Genomic DNA, 19,423 nt, shown 5'->3' with positions numbered 1-19,423 from the left:
GTGTAGGTGTTGCAGAACACCTCTTTGATGGAGGCTTCTGACCAAATTTCTAAATTGCGGAGATGGAATGTAGTGTGTTTAATGCACTGTAACTGTATAAACACAGCTTCTCTTAGTTAAAACTACAGAAATGTGTTTCCTCTTGAACTAAGCAAATTTCATAACATCTGAGTGTTTCATGATCTTTTTAGGCTGATTTTTAGTTCATAGTGACTAGGCTTGTTGTGTACTTCCATATTAAAGGTAGGGACTTTGTATAGGAGACTGTTCAAAATATGATCTTCATCTACGAGTATAGTATTGTTTTCTACCTTTACAACTTTTTCCAACCAAGTATCTCTTGTTTTCTTTCAAACCATGGCTGTTCTAGCCTTGAAAGGACTATGTAATAGCCTGAGATATTAAAACACAGAAATAGTTTGCCAAAGATCCCAAAGCAAGGTTAGAAAAGTGTGATTTTTCTCCCAATCTTGTGTAATAAATACAACATCAATCTGAATGCCTCTGTCTTTCCTAAAGAGTCATCATAAATCTTTGTGAGCAAAGTCAAAAGTTTCCTGGGAGAAACATGTACTGTGTTAATGTACACTATAGTGGCCAGACCCTTTCTTTTCTACCCTCAGTACAGTAGCTTCAATGGGCAAAGGATTTGGTTGAACTGAAATAGAGAACTCCGAACTTGTTGAAGCACCTGAGAGGAGAGTGCAGTGCAGGCCTCTATGAATCAGGAGCAGCATGCTGATGATGAATGGGAACAGCAGTGTGTTGCTTCTTATCGTAAATATGAAAGTGGTAGGTGGTAAACTTAAAAGGTAAAATAAAATTATTCCATACCACATAGCTAAATGCAAACTCAGTGCTGCAGGATGCTGTGAGTGTTGATTTGTGTGGGTTCAAAAAAACAATTAGATTAGATTAGTGGCAGAAAAACAGTGAAGAAGAGATAAACCATTTAATTTCCTAAAGACCCTAAATGGCAGCTGTGAGAGGGTATGTCTTGGAAAACATCACTGTAAGCTTTCCGTGTTTTTATGCTATTCCCTAGATGCTTTCCACTAGCCTTTGTCTCTGCTGATGTGTCCTGTTGCAGTGAAGCATCATGGAATGGTTTGGATTGTAAGGGGACCTTAATGATCATCTAGGTCCACCCTCATGCCCTGGGCAGGATTGCCAACCACCAGGTCATCATCCTGATGCTGAAACCACTCTTCTGGTCAGGATTAGCATAAGCCTAAGCGCATAAAGAAAGCTGGAAAACCATGTACTGCTTCACATGGTGTGGTTTTGTGTTTCTAGGTTTCAGCTCTTTTCATTCCCTGGATGCATTCAAGGCCAGGCTGGATGTGGCTCTGGGCAGCCTAGTCTAGTGGTTGGCGACCCTGTCCATGGCAGGGGGTTGAAACTGGATGACCTGATGAGGTTCAACACAGCAAAGTGAAGAGTTTTGCACTTGGGTCGGAGGAATCCCAGGCATCCATACAGACTGGAAGGAGCAGGCCTTGACAGCAGTCCTGTGGAGAGGGACCTGGGGGTCTTGATGGATGAAAAACTTACCATGAGCCAGCAGTGTACCCTTGTGGTTCGGAAGGCAAATGGTATCCTGGGCTCCGTCAAAAGAGGGGTGGCCAGCAGGGACAGGGAGGTGATTGTCCCCCTCTACTCTGCTCTTGTGAGGCCCCATCTGGAGTACTACGTCTAGGTCTGGAGCCCCCAGTACAAAAAAGATAGGGAGCTGTTGGAGAGGATCCAGAGGAGACCACCAAGATAGTCAGGGGACTGGAGCAGCTCCCCTGTGAGGACAGGCTGAGGGAGCTGGGCTTGTTCAACCTGGAGAAAAGAAGGCTGCGGGATGACCTCATTGCAGCCTTTCAGTACCTAAAGGGAGCCTACAAATAGGAGGGGAATGAACTCTTTGAAAGGGTTGATAACTGCAGGACAAGGGGAAATGGTTTTAAGTTGAGGGAGTTGGCATCTTTATGTAACACAGAACATAATTAACAGACTCATGCCACAGAACGTGAGCACTTTTGAAAGCAGATGCAGGAGTTAAAAATAAAATGAAATTAAAATCCTCGATGTCTGGGGTTCTTTTTTTGCTTTTTTTGAGGGAAGGTGAATTAAAATGAGCACAGAGCCTCGTGTATGTGATCATGACCTGTAAGAATGAAAATCCTCTAAAAATCCTGAGCTGGTTCTTAGAAAGATATGTTATTAAATGTGGGCATTGAGGCTTCTCTGGGATTTTCTGCTTAGTAGGAAAAACAGAAAGTGGGGAGCAAAGGGTAGGAGCTTCATTCATACCTAACTTGCTGCAAGTGAAGAAAAGATAACTGCCTATTGGCAACGATGTCTCTGGAATGCTTTATATTTCAATCTGCTGCATGAACATCTATCCCACTATCTTCCTCTCACATAGCAAATGAATCTCTTCTCGTCTGTGGGAGACTCACAAAGTATTTGTGGGGGGAGAGCTATAAAAAACACCAGTATTACAGAAAATAGCATTAGTGTGTTGGCTAGCTGACAGGAATATATTTACAGAATATTCTGTTACTCAGGCAGGCTTAGGAAACAGGCATTGAGGGGAGAACATTCATTTCAATAATAGAACTTAGCTGTTGGCAAAAGAAACATAATTTCTGTTTCATGGTATAGAGAGTAGGAGTCATCCTGCAGATTTAAAAGCAGTCAGTTAGCAGCTAGCTCAGCCTCAGTAAGAAAGACCAGGAGTGGAGTATAACACACGAAGTAGAAGAGCAGGCTGGACTTCAGAAGACAGTGAGCGTGGCTCTCAGCTATTATCAACCTTGGCTTAGAGGTGCCTTCAGCTTTGCGTTCACCAGCATAAGCCACAGCAGTAGCATCATTCTCAGGATTGCACTTTGTTCCTATGGTGCTGGGGTCAGATCTATCTGGGAAGTGGCATACTTTTCCTTTCATTTCCAGTAAGGTTCAGACCCCACAATGCAGGAGGATCAAGCCCTTGGCTCCTCCAGTGATGGAGCTGCCTCGGCTTCCCAAGCTGGTTGTCCCAGTGGAACATTCATGTCCTGTCATGGATAACTTACGGTTGAAGTAAGTGTGAATATCCCAGGTGTCCTGTCCTCTCCTGAAGCATCAGTAGATGCTTGCTGTCTTCCCCAGACTCATATCACCTCCATAAAATGGTGGGTGGATGGGAAAGGCTTGTTGGGAAGGAGGGGGTCTCTGTTTGGGGGATTTCTTCATTGATGAGTCTTGGAGCCAATGGTTACCTTCCTTTAGTCCCTTGGAAAGGAAAACCTGTGTCCTTGTATCTCAAATAGGACTGCAGAGGGAAATTAGAGTTCAGATGTACAGGGAGTGTTCAGTTGCTGCTGCCTCCAGTAATGATGACAGTCAGTGCTCTAAGCTGAGGCACCTCTGTGAACTCTCATCTAGAGGAAACAGCAGTGGGAGTCCTGTTAAACTTCATCTCTCTGCATACCTGCCTGCTCCCACCTGGGAGCTGAGCTGTTGCTCTCTGATGGATGAACTACACAGGGTGCCTGCTCTATGCAGTGCTGTGAAAACGGTCTGTGAAAGTAAATGTCACGAATATGTGAAATGAAGTTGCAGCAGTGACAGATCTTTTGTGTGAGTGAGGCAGACTTACAGCTGCGTGCTCTTTGTTTGGGCCCCAATTCAGTGTTGCCTCAGTCATAGCCGTGTGGCATTTTCAGAAGCAGTGACAGAGCCTACACACAGCCAGCATCTCAGTCGTGTCCTTTGCAGCATTACCGAATCTGCAATCTTCTTTTGTTCACAAAAAGCTTGGCACGTTCTCCACACTGAGTAAAATGCTGAATCTCCTGACAGTTTCCTGCCTTTGTATTCCCCTATAGGCTGTGCAGACAATCCTCAGTAACCTGAAGAGACCACTATTAAGAGCTTGACGAAAAGGACTGAAATGTTGATGTTACGTTTCCAAAGACAGGAAAATATTAGCATCTGCTGTGATTCTCTCATTCTGCACTCTGATTTGTTTCTAATTTCTCAGTTCAGCAGTGCAGTCAATTTCTCTTCCTACACAAATGCCGTGAGGAGGGCTTGCTGCACTTCCTCCTGTTGTCGTGCATGGACTCCGGGCTTCCCGAGGACAAGCGCCTTGCCAGGCTGCTGCTTCATGTGCTCCCGCCTGGTGCCAAGTTTTATGTCCCCTCTGACTCCTATTATGTGTTGGAAACAGAATATTCCCCCTGCTCTTGGAGGGAGAATCCCCCTCAAGCTGGCAGTACGTTGTCATTTGGCACAGGGTGAATGAGTTTCTGGAATTGTCTGTACAAGTCTCATGTGTCCAACTACAGCGTTTGGCTGTTGCAGTCAGGGCATAAATGTGACTAATAGTCAGGCTTTCTGGAACAGAGCAGAGACTGGTACTGCCCGGGTTTGTGCCCCTGTAGGGTGCTAATGTATGCTTGTTTAGAATACATAGAATTCCTTTCCTCGTGTTTTTCCATTAGTTCTGAGCTGAATTTAGAAGCACTGAAAAGTGGCAGCATCCTTCACATTAAATCCCAGAGAGAAGCTACTGATGTCATGTTTCAAACGCTGTTCCTTGTGAGATAGAAGTGCACTGATGCTGCTTTTTAGTGTAGCGTGCGCAGCATCCTGACTGCAGCAGCCTGATACCTTCACGTGCCTCTTTCCCCAGTAACGGGAAGAGATGGAAATTACCCAGAAAAGCTGTGTACACTTGGTTTTGCTGTTTCCCACGTGGCACATGGGTTTTTGCTAATGAATGGCGCCAGTGCTGGCCTCAGGGAAGAGGAAGAAAAGCTGAAATGGTCTTGTCAGGACAAATCCGTGGTCTTAGAAGTTTGGTGTTTGCATAATCTCATCTTCTCCAAATATGAGCTGAAGTCAGAAAGAGCAGCCTTCCTGCTGCAGTGAAGTGTTGTTTTGTACAGCACGTGTCAGGCTTGTTTCTGAAGTACTCTGAGCATGGATATGCAGATCCTTGTATCTGAGAATGGGAGCTGAGCGTGTTTGTATGCCTGCATCATACTGGAAACAGTTACAATTATGTGAATCATCTGCAGGCATGAAGACCAAAAAGCCACTATGTGGTAATCACAGCAGTGCAAGAACATGAAGTGAAAACCTAGCAAATGAGCATGCTTTGAGCTTCCAGAAACACAAAAAAATCTTATGTAAGGCATATACAGCATTGATTCTTTGTTGGGCACATCTTAGTATTATTCAGGATCACATTCTTCATTTTTAATGAATGAATGTTTGTTAACTAAACTACTTACTTTGTGTGCTGGTCATTGTTTTATAAACATCTCCACCACACTTTTTTACTTCAATATTTGTTTTCTTTCTCTGTATTTAGCTGCCTCAACAAACACTGTTCAACTGTTGCACTGGGAGTAGCTGGTGGCTCAGGCATAGGAGCTGGGAAGCTCTTGGTTCAGGTGCAGTCACACACAAAAGATGAGTTCTACCCTGTCTTGGAATCTTCTATAGGGGAGTCCTCTTAGCGTTCTGTCTCTTATTTTGTGTCTGTAGAATGGAGTGGTGATGAGCAGTGCCTTTGTAAAAAGGGGAGAATCTCCAAATGAGAGGTGCTGTGTGAGAACTTGATAGAATTGCTCTTACATTCTGATCCTAACCTGATTCTGAATCCCTTTCTTTGTTACTCTGCTCAGCTTACTGAAGGTCCGCTTCAGTATCCTTAAGAGTAACATGGAAGTCCTGTTGGATAGTCCAGGGATGTTGAGAGAATCTTTGATGTGTGTGAAACTTTTCCTGTATTTTGAAATTTACGCAGATGAAACGTACTTCAGTGACAGAAGCCTGCATTTTCCATGAGCATTCTTTCACATGCATTTTAGCTGGCAGAAGTGTTTCATCTTAGTATTTACTGTTGTTGCCTCCCTAAAAAAAATCATTGCAAATACAAGCTAACTCTTTTCATTTAATAGGAGTCAGATTAGCAAAGTCTTCAATGAAAGACATGATTGCATCTCTCAGAAATCTACTAGTTGCCATGGAAGTATTTAGCTTTCCCAGAGCTACAGACATGTTCAGCATTTTGGAAATGCTGTTGCCATGAATGTCTCTCCTATCATCCTGACTTTGTTCTCACATTCTCAATCTGTCAGAAAGAAAATGACTATCCAGATTCCTGAAGCCTGGAAAATGGTCACTAAATACATTAGACAAAAAGGAAATAGCATGTCTACTAAATCAAAGATGTTTTATACAAATCATGATGGGTCATGCTGAGAGATGTCTAGTTTGTTGAGCTTAGCAATGTTTCCCTCCTTGAAAATTAGCCAAGAATTTAGCTCTTTCCATAACTTTCTAATCCACCTACACAGCAGAGCTCAGACTCTGTAACTGGCATGTTGTAGAAATCCAGTATTTTTCAGACCGGATAGTCCTTAATGCTTCTTTGATTACAGCATAATTAAGAATAGAGTTTAGCCTGTGATTTTACTTATCCTGTTTGTAACTCATTAATTCTTTTGTGCAGGATGTGTTCTGTGTAGAGCGCAGAATTTCAGCATGCTTTTCTTGCCACCCACGAAAATGTAGGTGGGAAGACAGTCAAAGAGCGTAAATGAATTCTTTGCTTCTCAATGAAGTGCATTTCCTGAAGACAAAGGATGTTTCTTTTCCTTTGGAAGAGAATATGGTGAAAACTGAGAGTTGACACTGATAAGAAGTAGAAGTTTCCTCTTCACTGATCAGATCTGAGGTCTGAGCTGCACAGTATGGTGGTGTTTCCTAAATGAATGTCAGTGTGGCTCAAGACATCTACTACTGGGTCCTTCTTTAGATCACTACCATCCTGCCAACGGGTGTTATAGAAGGGGAAACCTTTGCCTGTTCATTCTAAACTCTTAGGGGTTCCAGCCCCTTTGTAAGGATTAGTTAATCATAGAATCATAGAATGGCTTGAGTTGGAAAGGACCTCAAAGGTCATCTAGTTCCACCCCCCAGCCATGAGCAGGATTGCTAACCACTAGATCAGTTACTAGATCAGGCTGCCCAGGGTCCCATCCAGCCTGGCCTTGAACATCTCCAGCAACAGGGTATCCACATCTCTCTGAGCAACCTGTTAATGGATGGATGGATATGAGATAGGTTGTCCTTTTAGGAGTCTCTGCCCCCCTTATTTATCAGTGTAGGTGCAGGACTTCTAGGGAATTATAGTTAGCTACTAATTGAAAACCTTCCCACACTCACTCAGCGACCTTCAGTGTTTTAACATTTCACTCTGAATGTATTTTAGCTCAGTTTTCTTTGATTCCTTCCTGATACTTAAGGCCTCTTCCTCTTGAGGTATTATCAGTCTTTTTCGTATATACTTCTTTGAGAAGGCTTATATACTTTAAACATTTCCTTACATCTTTCAAACTATTAGATAGAAGAGGAGAGATGTGAAAGAGATCCAGCCATCCAGGGAAAGGGAAGAAAGTGGATGTGTAAGCTTGAGTTTTGACAGAGAGGGCTTAAGGAAAGACCTGGTTTTGGAGCAATCTCAGAAACAGTTTATCCTTAAGAAAGTGCTTAAAAAGGTGACAGGGTAGATAGGTAGGGGAAGGTCAGAAATGGCAAGGGATGTGAGCTGTCAGTCAGAAGAACAGATGAGGCACTGGAGTGAAGTGTCCTGGGACTGTGGGAAAGAGGGAAGGGGCTGGAAGTCCCCAATGAGGACAGACAAGCACAGTGTGAGGGCAGTTTTTTACCAAAAGGATCCCTGGGTTGAGAGATGGTGAATTCTTTGCTACATTCCTAACAGCAAGGTGAACAAGAGAATGATAATGAAGAGGCAATTAACGTAGAAAAGGGTATTTTTTTAATAGTGTTGTAACCTTTAAGTAAGAGTATTTCCCATAAACCTTGAATTCTGGCTTGAATTTGGTTTTATGCGTCACAGAGATAGCTCTTACATCAAGCATTAAATGGATCAACCAGTTCCAAATATGTGTATGCCTCAGTATGTTTGGTCTTTATGTCAGCAGATGGGAACTACTTGCTGAAGCTGGTACAGCTCCTCCAGCCTAATGCTGTACGAAGATAAATAGAAAAAAGATGATTCAGTCCATACCAATCAGTTATGCAGGAGGTGTAATGCAGGATTAATATATTATAAGCAAAAAATTCATTAACCAGCAGCAAGCCTGTGCCGAGGAGCCGAAGATGAAAGCACACAAATGTACTTACACTCAGATGGAACAGGGCAATATTTTCATTCTCTTCTAAACAAGGAAGATTGAACTAATAAGATTATTTGTAGCCTAATCATCGCTGAAGTGGAGAATGTGATTCAGGAGACTGTTTATCCTGACTAGCATTGCTAGATATAAACTGAGCAAGTAAGCCACAAGCTCGTTGTCATTCCTGGGCTTTATTTCAGGATGTTTTTGCATAAGGATATCTCCTCCACTCTTGCTGTTGTGATTCTTTGACAGAAGGTGATGGCAGGTTCATGAATTCTGGCTTCATGTAGTAACTGAGACCAAAGAAGAGTATATGTTTCTTTGTGTATTCAGAGTATACAGGGCACTACTATTTAGTGCAAGACAGAAATACACATTTCAGTGCCTGCGTTCTTCTGCAGTCACTGGCAGAGATAGATGTGATTATGAGTGATTAATCTCAAATTATTGAACATATAAGGTAACTAATGGTCCTTGGAAACAAAGTGGCTCCTAGGGTAGCCAAGAAGAACTTTTGATCTTTGCCTTCCAATAGCTTCACTTAGTTGCACAGTGTTTTGGTCATCTGTGATGCAGTGCGGGAATGCTGCAATGTCTACTCGGAGTGTTTTGCAGTTATTTAGAAAAAGAAGAAGAGTGCAGGGCCATCTGAGGACTTCTTAAAGGAAGAAATTAACACAGTGTAAACAGAGTGGTGCGTGTTCATTCTTCTGCTATATAGTTATACTAACATGATTATAACAGAAAAACATACACCAACAAAACTTTCCCATGTAAAGAAGTCTTTGCTTTTTTTCTTTCTGGTGTTAAATAAAAATAGCTGTAGCTTGTTTGTTTAAAGTTATTTCTTCTTGATCGTTTCAAAGTGGGCCCTATCCACTCCACTTTGGAGAAGCCATCAAGTTGCAGCTGTGCCTAGCAGCCTTTGGATATGAGCCATGTTCCAGCTGTGCCCACGGCAGGCAAGTGCAGAACTGGACCCTCTGAGATGAGAACCAGTGTTCTGTTAATAAGATTATGGTTTTTCATGTGTTTCATAATTGCCTATGACCTCTTTTTCAAATTTTATAGATTCGAAAGTACAAAATATTAATTTGGATGTTCCTTCCACCCCACAAAGTGAACTATGGGCATTGTAGAAGGTAAACATTCCTCATATTTGCTAATCTGAGTGAAGACATTGTTAGGTCAGGAAGTTACCTTTTTGTCACATGTAGATTTAGGGTTTGTGGTCATTTGCATATGTTGTTGATTTGGTTGGATTTCTCCATCCTTGTTTAAAGATATATTTGTTTCAGACTAAACAGTAGTTCCCCTGCTGTTTATGAAATACTACATTATTTTCTTTCATTTCATGATGCAGTGAGAAAACCATTGCTAGCATGCACTTTTGTTCTGGGAAGCTGCTTTACACAGTGAAACACAAATAAAAACAGAGGTCATCATGTCTCTGGAAAATGCTTTTGGCTTCACAGCCCCGAGATGGCCCCATGTTGTTAGGTTTGAGCTAGATCCACAAAATGTCTGACAGGAGGTGCTCTGCTCAGTTGCTGTCAGCCTTGCTCACTAGTACAGCAATAGTGACATGCCTCTCCAATTAGTGTTATCCCAACATCTTGCTGTGTTCTATAGATCTGCATATAAGCTCTTGCACTGCATGGTATGCTCATACACACATGAGATGGTGAGGCAGTAAGGGCTAAGTAGTTGTTCACATTTTCACCTTTACCAGTTGTGTGGCCTGGACTAGAAGCTGAGAGCTCTGCTCTGTCTGCTTTGAACTGGAGCAGAGCTGCTGCAGGGGCTCTGCTTTGGAGGCTCCATCTGGCTATGGTACTTAGCACGGCCTGAGAAGCCTCTGCCTTGGGGAAAGCTGTATCGCTGGTTCACTAGCCTTAGGACCATCTGCTTTGTGACCCAGCACATACCAGTTGGAAATGGTATTTTCAGAAAGCATGGGACATGCATTGTCTAGTCTCTCACAGGATTTATCTTCCAAAAGCTCATTAAACTGATCTGGTTAAAGGCCATCAGCCCTGTTAGATTAAAGCTATGAAGAGCTCCCTTTGACTCTCTACTCTTCTGGATACTCTAATGTCTGGAAGTGAACTCTGTCATGGGCAAGAAGAAGATGCCTGTGTCATGGCTGGCATCATCCCTCTACCATGAATATTCTCAGTGGTATTTTTATTTTTTGATAGACAACGTACTTTGTGTAAGACATGGAGAGATGGATTCTGCAACCTACTGAAAATAACCCAATTAAGTCAGTAGTATTACATGCAAATAAAATCAGTAAGGAATTCAATGTTGAGCCTTCAAAGACCACCTTAGATTCCTGAGCGTGAATAGCATCCCACTGCTGCTCTGCTTTGAACTGAATTTCTTAGGCGCATCAATTGACTGTGAGGTTCCTTGCTGCTATGTTATCTGTTCAAACAAGGGCCCTTGTGCTAATGTCTTTCCTTCAAGTTCCAAAGTGTACTATGTAACAATGTATTTGCACATGGTGCTCCCTCACCATGTTCAAGCAGTGTGTGGTTATACAAATAAGTGCAGACCATCATCTGCTGTTCTCATCCACCATCTAGGCAAGAGGTGTACAGGCCAGCATCCCATCAGCTCCTGTCCTGAATGTATGTAGTTTGAGGATGGGAATTTGAGTTGCAAGTACAAGTCTTAAGTTTCTTGGCTCAATATTTGGGTGGAGGAAGCTTGAAATAAGCTGCAATGAACCATCAATGCAAGAGGTATTTTAGAGGATAGGGTTGTAATTGGACACTGGCTCTTTGTTCTGAGACATGTTTATCATTCTGCGTACTAAAGTAGCGCATGTTGGAAAGACTGCTAAACTCCGAGACTTTTCTTGCTTCAGAATGACAATCATTACTCTAACTAGGCTATATGAGTAAGTATGCGAAACACAGCACATAGACATCACTGCTTAGAGACAGTTGAGTGGCCTTTAAGTGGGGTTCAGGTATTCATACAGAACCTTACATTTGTATTTTAAAATAGAGCAAGCTTACAGAGAAGATTTTGCATTGTCTTTCTTCTGGAAATCCCTTTAGGGTTTCACAGATATCAGTACTTCCAAAGCTGGGGTTCAGAGTAGGACATTATTGGGATAAAAATGCAGATGAACTCTTCTTTGAGCTTGCCAAATAATCCCTTTCATTTTTTTTCTTGTTGAGGAAAATGGCTTTCATTCTTCCCATATTGCTGGAAATGTTCCAGCCTGTAAAATGATCCCTTGACTTTTTGGTACAGCTTAATCACTATACAGAATAAATCTTACAGTTTCAATAAAGGTGGTTTTAGCAGTTTTTTTCCTACACTTTATTATGATTTATCAGAAAATTTTGCTTAAGATTGTTCTTTACTGAGCACATTAGAAGCACCAGAAGGTTATATCCTTCTTCTGGAAAGTCGGTCCATTTCTCCCATTTTTATGTAGCCAGGTACATCCAAGTGACTCCCTGAGAGCCTCTGCATGTGGTGCTACTGAGAAGCCCAAAAAGCAGGAGGGGAAGGAAGCTTGTAGGTAGTCCACTTTTGGTTAATCCTCCTACATTGCTGGAAACAGGCTTTAATTCTGGAGTACAGTAAGCATATAGCATAGCCAAAATACTGCATTTTACAAGCACCTGAAATCATGTATTTTAAAAATAGGGGGGAGAGAGGGGAAGTGTTAAAGAGTTGTGCTGTTTAAGTTAAAGTGCAAAGCTTTCTGTCCCTTGTGATTGCATCGTGGTGGGTAACTGCTCTTACCTTCTGAAAAATTAGGTTATTTGATGATCAACACACATCTCCCAGTTTTTCCTCTGATCTGTCTCCTTAATGGGATGAGGTAATCTTTCACCTCTGAACTGTTGCATTTCCGTGAGCTCACATTGTTGGCAGTGCCAATGAGTGAGTTTCACCACACGTCTGTTTTATCTTAAGGCAAGTCTGTAGCTGCGCTGATGTGCTTCCAAATACCCTTGAGGCTTAATCACAATGAGTAAGCTGCATGTTTGTTTGCAAACTGCTTCTTTCAACCTAACTGCCCGAGAAAGATGAATTCCTTTCTTGGGAATCACAAAGCAGCACCCTTTTTAGTGAGGAAAGTGGGCATAAGATTTAAAAGATTGGAGAAGACACCATGCAGATCGTAGCTTTGTGAAATGGTTCTCCATGAAGAAGTGCTCAGCAGGGGAGCCTGGGGGAACATCCGTCAGATTGCCTTTGCTTTGACTTTCTCCTTTATATAAACTTCTGTCGTTGCTCTCCAATGTAAGCCAAATTCATTATTTTCAGAAGCTGTAACCAGAACTCCTAAACTGCATGTGAATGGCAGGTTCCTTGGGAGTCTTTGAATACTTATTAATATTCAGTTATGAGATTTCCTCACTCGGTCCAGATGCTTCAAAATCACCAGTTTATTAGACATGAAAACTGTTGCTTCTGCAGATGTTCCATTTAGCATAGATAGTGCACAATTGCTTGTATTTAAAGCATTGGCAAAGTTAGCATCATACCCCCAAAGGTAAATTTGCTCTGCCCTCTTGTGTCTTTGGAATACGCTGCTAAAAACACCCCAGATACAGCTGTTTTATTGTAAGAATTGGAATTTTCCCCCTCCAGACTTAAAAGGCTTAACCCATGGTTATTCAGCTAAGATTTGATTCTTCAGTGATACATATGATTCAATGTATATTTGAGCTAAATCTGCTCTGCCAACATTTCACACAAACATAAATTTCTTAAGGGAGGCAAAAACAACTTGAGGTTATTTTTAGTGCAAAAGAATAAGCCTGATAAGCACTATGAAATTTTGGTTTTAATGAAACTTAAACTGAAAAATTAAGTATCTGAGAAAGCAGTGTGAAGGGGTTTACTTGACCGTAGAAGTAATGGTCCAAAGCTCTGATAAGTTTACAGAGGTTAAATACAGTCAGGGGAGAGGAGGGGAGGGGAACAACCACAGTCATGTAGTTATTTAAATTAAAACACCTTTGAGTTGTTTTTCTTGTTGTCAAAAATAAACTTAGGAGGCAAGGGTGAGCTGGAAGTTCAGATTTCCTCCCCTTGTTGTATTAGGAGAAGAAGATGTTGCACTGGCTGTACATCCTCCCTGTCCCAAGTGGGCAGAGTGCAGCAGTGCAAACTGGTGGAAGCTACAGTGAAGCATGGTTTATTGAACATTTCTATTTAATAGAGGCTTAAGCATCTTCAAGTCACTGAGCCAACTATTCTATTAGAGTGGCTTTTCACACTAAAATAGGAAGTTCAGAGTTTGATTAGGTCTGCTGCAGATCTTTTAAATAGCTTAAAGCTTAACATTTGCTCTGTGAGCATTTGGTGGTGATTGATCTAAGCCAGTGCTGATTTTGACACAGGTGTTGTCCTAGTTATCTTGATGAGCATTTACAGCAGAGACCAGCACTTTTCAAGAGCAGTTTTGTCATTTCTCTGTATAAAGTTATGTGTGATGTGGAGATTATACACCTCATTTCTTTGGAAAAAAACTGATAGCCTTTCCGGCCACAGAGAGAAACTCAAGAGTGCTCTATTTCTAATTGCTAAACAGAATTAGGTGTCACACCTTTATATGCTTCAGGACAAGTCTGTAACATACCCAGGGGACTCCAGGCCTTCTCTTGTGCTGCATTAGAATTAGTTTATTATTTGTTGTCTTAGATCTCCAGCATTGTAAGGGCCACAGAAATCTGAATAGGAAAATATTTTATGGTTTGTCTTGTTCTTATGGTTTAGGCTTTTTTCACAGCTGCCCTGTGTGTCAGTATCTAATAGCCATTTATAGTACAAGGACCATTGATCCTCCCTGAATACCATCCAGGGCCTGTCTTGTATGTTGCTGTCACAGTGGTTTCCATTTATTTTCACATAAGGTTTGTTTAAACTAAGAACGGACATGTATTACTTTTATTGTACCTTTATCTGATTTATCTACCTGCTGTGTGGCAGCGTGTATTCAGCTCTGGACTTCTCATACCTTCTTTCTTTTGGGGACTTGGGTATTTTGTAATTCTTTTGCGCTCTGTCTGCAGGCTACCGGCGGTGCACAGAACCTGGGTGGGGGACCACTGCTCACCACTTCTTGTTTGAGCAAGCCCCAAGCATTAAGGTTTCAGCCAGCTCTCAAAGCCAGAAAACTTTTTCTCCAACCAGTATTTACTCTGCACCTTCCACATCTGTATATCCCAGTCTCTCCTGTTACCCTCGTTGTACTTCATTCCAGAATAATGCCTGTGTTGTTCCATGGGTTGGATCACTGCTCTGGCAAAGCTCATGTCTGGTGCCACAAATCTGCATAGCAGGAGGCCATTACTGTCTGGCCCAGCCATCACTCGTGGCCTGGTAATGCCTGCTTGCTTCCCTGCTGGCTTTAGAGATCACCCATTGCTCCGTGTTTGCGGTCAGAGTGATCTCAGCCATGGTCTCCATGTGGAGGTGAGGGAGGAATGGGCTCGGTGTAGGTAGCAATGGAAGGACAGAAATGGCAGTTAATAAAGTGTAACATAGAGAAGAAATGTGGACGGGATGGGAAAAAATGTAGAAAGTTGAAAGAAAAGAGGGAGGAAGACACCTGAGATCATATAGTCATGAAGAGAAAAGAATATAAAGAATATATAGAAAACAGGATACCACAAACTATGTACCAAAATGTACCATAAAGTTAAGAACCAAGATAGTGGGAGGGATACAGTGATATTTTGACCTTACATTTAAATACGATGTGTTGTTTCTAACAACAAAAAACACTACAGGTGTTTTAGGTACTTGTCTGAAGCAAGAGCTGAACCCTGCCAAGTCTGACCAGCCTTTCCTCATTGCTGTCAAGTTGGCAGCTGTGAGTTGACATGGCCTACCTGTAGGCCCTGGCCAAGTTTCCAAGGGGAGGTCTCTGACAGACCACCGAAGCACTTGGAAAAAATAAAGAAATATCACTTTGTAACTGTGCCCTACTAAAGTATGTAGCCTCTTTTATCACTGCACTCCTCTGACACGTGGAGAGATTTTCCTTTCTGATATCTTTGTTCACTAAAGGCCGCGTGAAGATGGGGCTGATAACGATGGTTATCTGCTGGTTGTGTGACTCGAAGCATGCACCCACTGTGAGAAGGAAGTGCTTGAGTTCTGCTTTCCAATCTGAACTGGAGAGCATAGAAATTGTGTTTGTAAGTCTCCTGAGAACTAAGGGCACTTGTGCATCGCCAAAGATGGAAGATGCAATAGCCTTTTCCAAAGAGTCAAGTGTCAACAGGAGTCAGCAGGAGGGCTAGACTTCTGTCTTTCATTCTCACCTCTAGACTGTTGTGTTCATTTGTTTGTATGTTTACTGTTTACTTTTCAACAATGGTTCCCCATGGTGACTGGTCGTTACTGGCTTGGGAAGAGGCAGCAGCAGTGGCCAAGCATCCTGCACCAAATTTGTGCTCTGTAGGATTTTGCTGTAGCTGCTGTCTGCTGTGGGAGGAGAAGGGAAAGTTACATGTGCCTATGGCTATTTGTTCCACCACATGAGTGTATGGTGTAATTTTGTGCTGATTAAACCCAGTTCTGAGATTGAGCCTCAGACATAGAATTGCATGTCTATCCTGGACCTCAGGGCAGGGAAGGTGTGCTGAGACTGCACTCACTTTGATAGTAGGAGCTCAGTGATGAGAGAAAGCTTCAGAGTTTGTTTGCCGCCTTAGGAAGGAAGAAAGGATCGTTACTGACAGCTGGAGAACTTTTATGAACTCACAGCCACCTTCAGAATTGCAATGGCAATGTGTGCAGTTAAACTCAGAGCAGCACTTCTAGCTGTAGGCTGTACTGAAATCTTGGGTTGAGTGTTGTTTGTCCTCAGGTATAGCCATGAATTAATGGTTTGCTCTAGCAGCTTTAGTGAGCTAGAATTGCCTTCTTGGTGGAGAAAATGCCATTGCTGTGCAAAGTCTGCATGAGCACTTTGAGATGCTAAAAGTCTTTTCTGATAATTTTTGTTGATCCAGGTGGTCTTTTGTAAGTGCAGTGTCAAAGAGATCACTGTTTGCCCCTTTCTTCATCTTCCCATGCAAGTGTCGTGTAATTGGCAGGAATACTAGAACGTCTTGTCTCCAATTGCTGTTTGCAGGGGAGAGCAGTGGAGGGAGGTGAAATGGAACCATACGTCCCTCTTCATTTGCACTCCGAAGGCAAAGTTATTTGTGAGCCTTAAGCATATGGATGGGAGAGCTGCCAAGTCAAAGTTGCTCCCAAGTATCTGTAAACTAAATCTGATTCCTTAAATTCATCCAACGAAGGAACTTTCTTTCACTCTGGCAAAGGCTTGTAAATATTGCAGTACCTGTCACTTTTGGATGCTGCTTTCTGTTTTCATAGCAGCAAACTGAAAACTTTGAAGTCTGGGATGTTTTGTTTAAGTTTTTAAAGGTTGACCTCAAAGCATCGATGTTTCTGCTCCTTTTAAGAGGTGTGAAAATAGTCTTTTCAGAGAAAAAATCTTGTAGCAACAGTGTTGCTAATGGCTAGAGTTCTCCTATGTTCTCAGAACACTGAAGCAGCTATTGAGATCTGTATATTAAAGTACAAAAAGCTTTGTCTCTTTTATTTTCAGTGTTGCTATTTCCCCTACAGTATGAGAGAAAATGCATAAATGTATATTTAAAATGAAATGAAAAGTATTAATCCTGACAGTGCTTATTAAGTAGCTTCTAAATACGCAGTACTCTGAGAGTATAGAATGGATTTTAACTGGGGTTTTAATTTACATGTACTTCCTAAATTCTGCATAATATAGCCTCCACCTGTTTTTGTTCTCTGTGCTCACTGGTATTGATGTGGATGTTAGTAGGGCATGTTTTGCTTATTTTCAAGAAAAACTGCTGGCTGATACAAACCTGTGACTTGAGTTTGCTAGGTATAGTTGTTCCCATCATGTAAAAAGTTTTCACATGGTGTCCCTTCAAATAAATCCTGTAAATGAGTTTTGGCAAACCCATTCTAAACTGTGGTTCCATGTTGTCAGCTACTTGAGTTATGAGTCATTTGTGACTCCAAAGTCAATCTGTCTATAGTTAAAACTCTGTGGACACAGTATTTTTAAGACTGTCCCCTTTAAGGAGCTAATTTAGATGGTTGCTCTTTGTCTGTGTGATGTTCTTGATTTGATTTTGTCAGTATGTGTCAAGCTTTTGTCTCAAAATCTTTGGTCTCACTAACCTGTTGCAGAGCTGTAGCTGTAGCGAAGGTCCTCTTTACACTTGATATTGCAACCCAACCCTCTTGAGAGGTGGAGTTTTATGACTAAGCACTTTGAATCCCACTGTACCTTCCCTACAATCCTGCTGTATGCCTTGGGGAATTAAAGTTCTCCTACAGCAAACAGAATATAAGTCATACAGCACTTCAATCTACTGAATCAGTCAGAGGGCGTTTCTGACTTCAGCCATCCCACAACCTCATCTGACCAAGCACAACATCAACAGCAAATACTCTGTTAAATTTTATCATGGTTTATTTTTTTCTCTTTAATCAAGGTCCACTGAACAGTCTTGCCAAGGTGTCTCCATAAAAAGCAGTGTTCTATCTCTAGCTTTGCTGAACCAGATGAGCACTGCTTTCATGACAGAGATGTCTCAACCAACAGTGAGACGTATTGCATGTCTCTCACTTTGCCTGAAATACATCCACATTGGAATCTGCTACGTGAGTGGCAATCCAGTAATCTCTGCTTTGAGAGACTGCCTGCTCCCCCCACACTTGCTAACCATACAGGTTTCTGTAAAATGCTAAAAGCTAACATCCCTATGTCTTTTTACTCCATTGGCTACGGCTTGTGCAGTTATGTATTTCTGAGTGAGTAATGGTTTTTGCCTACCTAGCTACTTGAGAAAATGTAGGCCTTGTGCATTTCTATTTTAGCGTGTCCAAAAATTGGCCTTATATCTTCTGAAATGCTTCCAGAATTGCAAATCCATGTCTGGCTGATAGCCTTTCTGACGTTTTAATATCAACTGGTAACGTATAGCTGACTACCAAGAAGCAGTTAATTTGAAGAGAGCCTGTAAATATGCAGCTGAGAAGCTAAACCCGTGATGTTAATTTGGGCTCATTTTGTCTTATAGATGAGAGGATCTGTTCACCACCCTTTATGGAGCTGACAAGTGCCTGTGGAGAAGATACCTTGCAGCTTATAGAGAAGAATGGACTGGCATTCCCATTCAGTATGTATATGGATTTTGAATTGGTGCTTCAGTTAGGTTTGTAATATTCCACAAGCTCCCTCAAGAACATTGTAGCCAACTTTGCAGGAGAGTGTGTTTCATTGCCAAAGTGTATAGGCTGTTAATATAGATGCTTGAAACTGATTGGAATGTGGAATAAAATTCCTCCCTATCCTCTTTTGTTTTGCATTTTATTGATGTTCATTACTTTAAACACCTCTTTACAGTAAATATGTATTCCTGGAAAATGCCCTTGTCCTGAACTTGTGCAAGAGATTTTTCCTGCAGTCATTATCTTTCTTGAGAAGATCATTCCCTTGCTGACTGCCCATTTTTCCACCACCCCTCCTTTTCCACGGTTCAGGCTGCAAATTATAGTTTTGGAGGGTGAAGAATGAGTGTGAAATATATATCGCATGCTCCAAGGACCTACAGTCTCAAATAGCTGCTGTGATCTTGTGCTTTTTAGCAGGTTTTGTTGTAGGGCTCGTGCTTTAATTTATTCCTTAATTCTATTATTTCTGGTATTAAGTGAGCTGAATTGGTTAGTTGGTGTTTGTTTCCTTGGTGTTTGCCTCATTTGTTAGGTTCAGAGGTAAAGTTGTGTGGAAAAAGCATCTTTTGCCCTCACTGCTCTCTCTCCTAAAATAGATAGATGTCCTGAAACTAGAGTGGAAAGCAGGAATTTAGAGCCCACTGAGTGGCTTTGACACCCCTTCCTTACCCCATGTACACTGAATCCTCAGTACAGGCTGGTTAGTGATGATCCTGTATTGTATCAAGCAGCATTATCTGTGTACACACAGAGGGTGGTAACGCACTGGAACAGGGTGCCCAGAGAGGTTGTGGATGCCCCATCCCTGGAGGGATTAAAGGCCAGGCTGGATGTGGCTCTGGGCAGCCTGGTCTGGTGGTTGGCGACCCTGCCTGTGGCAGGAGGATTGAAACTGGGTGATCATTGTGGTCCTTTTCAACTCAGGCCATTCTATGATTCTGTACATTCAGAAGGCC

The 19,423-nt window shown here is 42.0% G+C and overlaps 1 protein-coding gene across 1 annotated transcript in view; it reads left to right on the top strand.

Annotated features, from left to right (window-relative positions):
* The window catches only part of ITPK1 (inositol-tetrakisphosphate 1-kinase), a 135,481-nt gene that overhangs the window by 94,706 nt on the left and 21,352 nt on the right, over positions 1-19,423 (top strand). Inside the window, exon 6 of the mRNA XM_085225530.1 lies at positions 18,314-18,412. Coding sequence (XP_085081656.1) covers positions 18,314-18,412 — 99 coding nt within the window. The remainder of the gene's footprint in view (positions 1-18,313; positions 18,413-19,423) is intronic.

The sequence above is a fragment of the Meleagris gallopavo genome, chromosome 5 (assembly GCF_905368555.1).
Source record: "Meleagris gallopavo chromosome 5, MGAL_WU_HG_1.1, whole genome shotgun sequence".
Lineage (NCBI taxonomy): Eukaryota > Metazoa > Chordata > Aves > Galliformes > Phasianidae > Meleagris > Meleagris gallopavo.
Note: the sequence above shows the minus strand (reverse complement) of the source record. Positions and strands in the feature narration are given on the sequence as shown.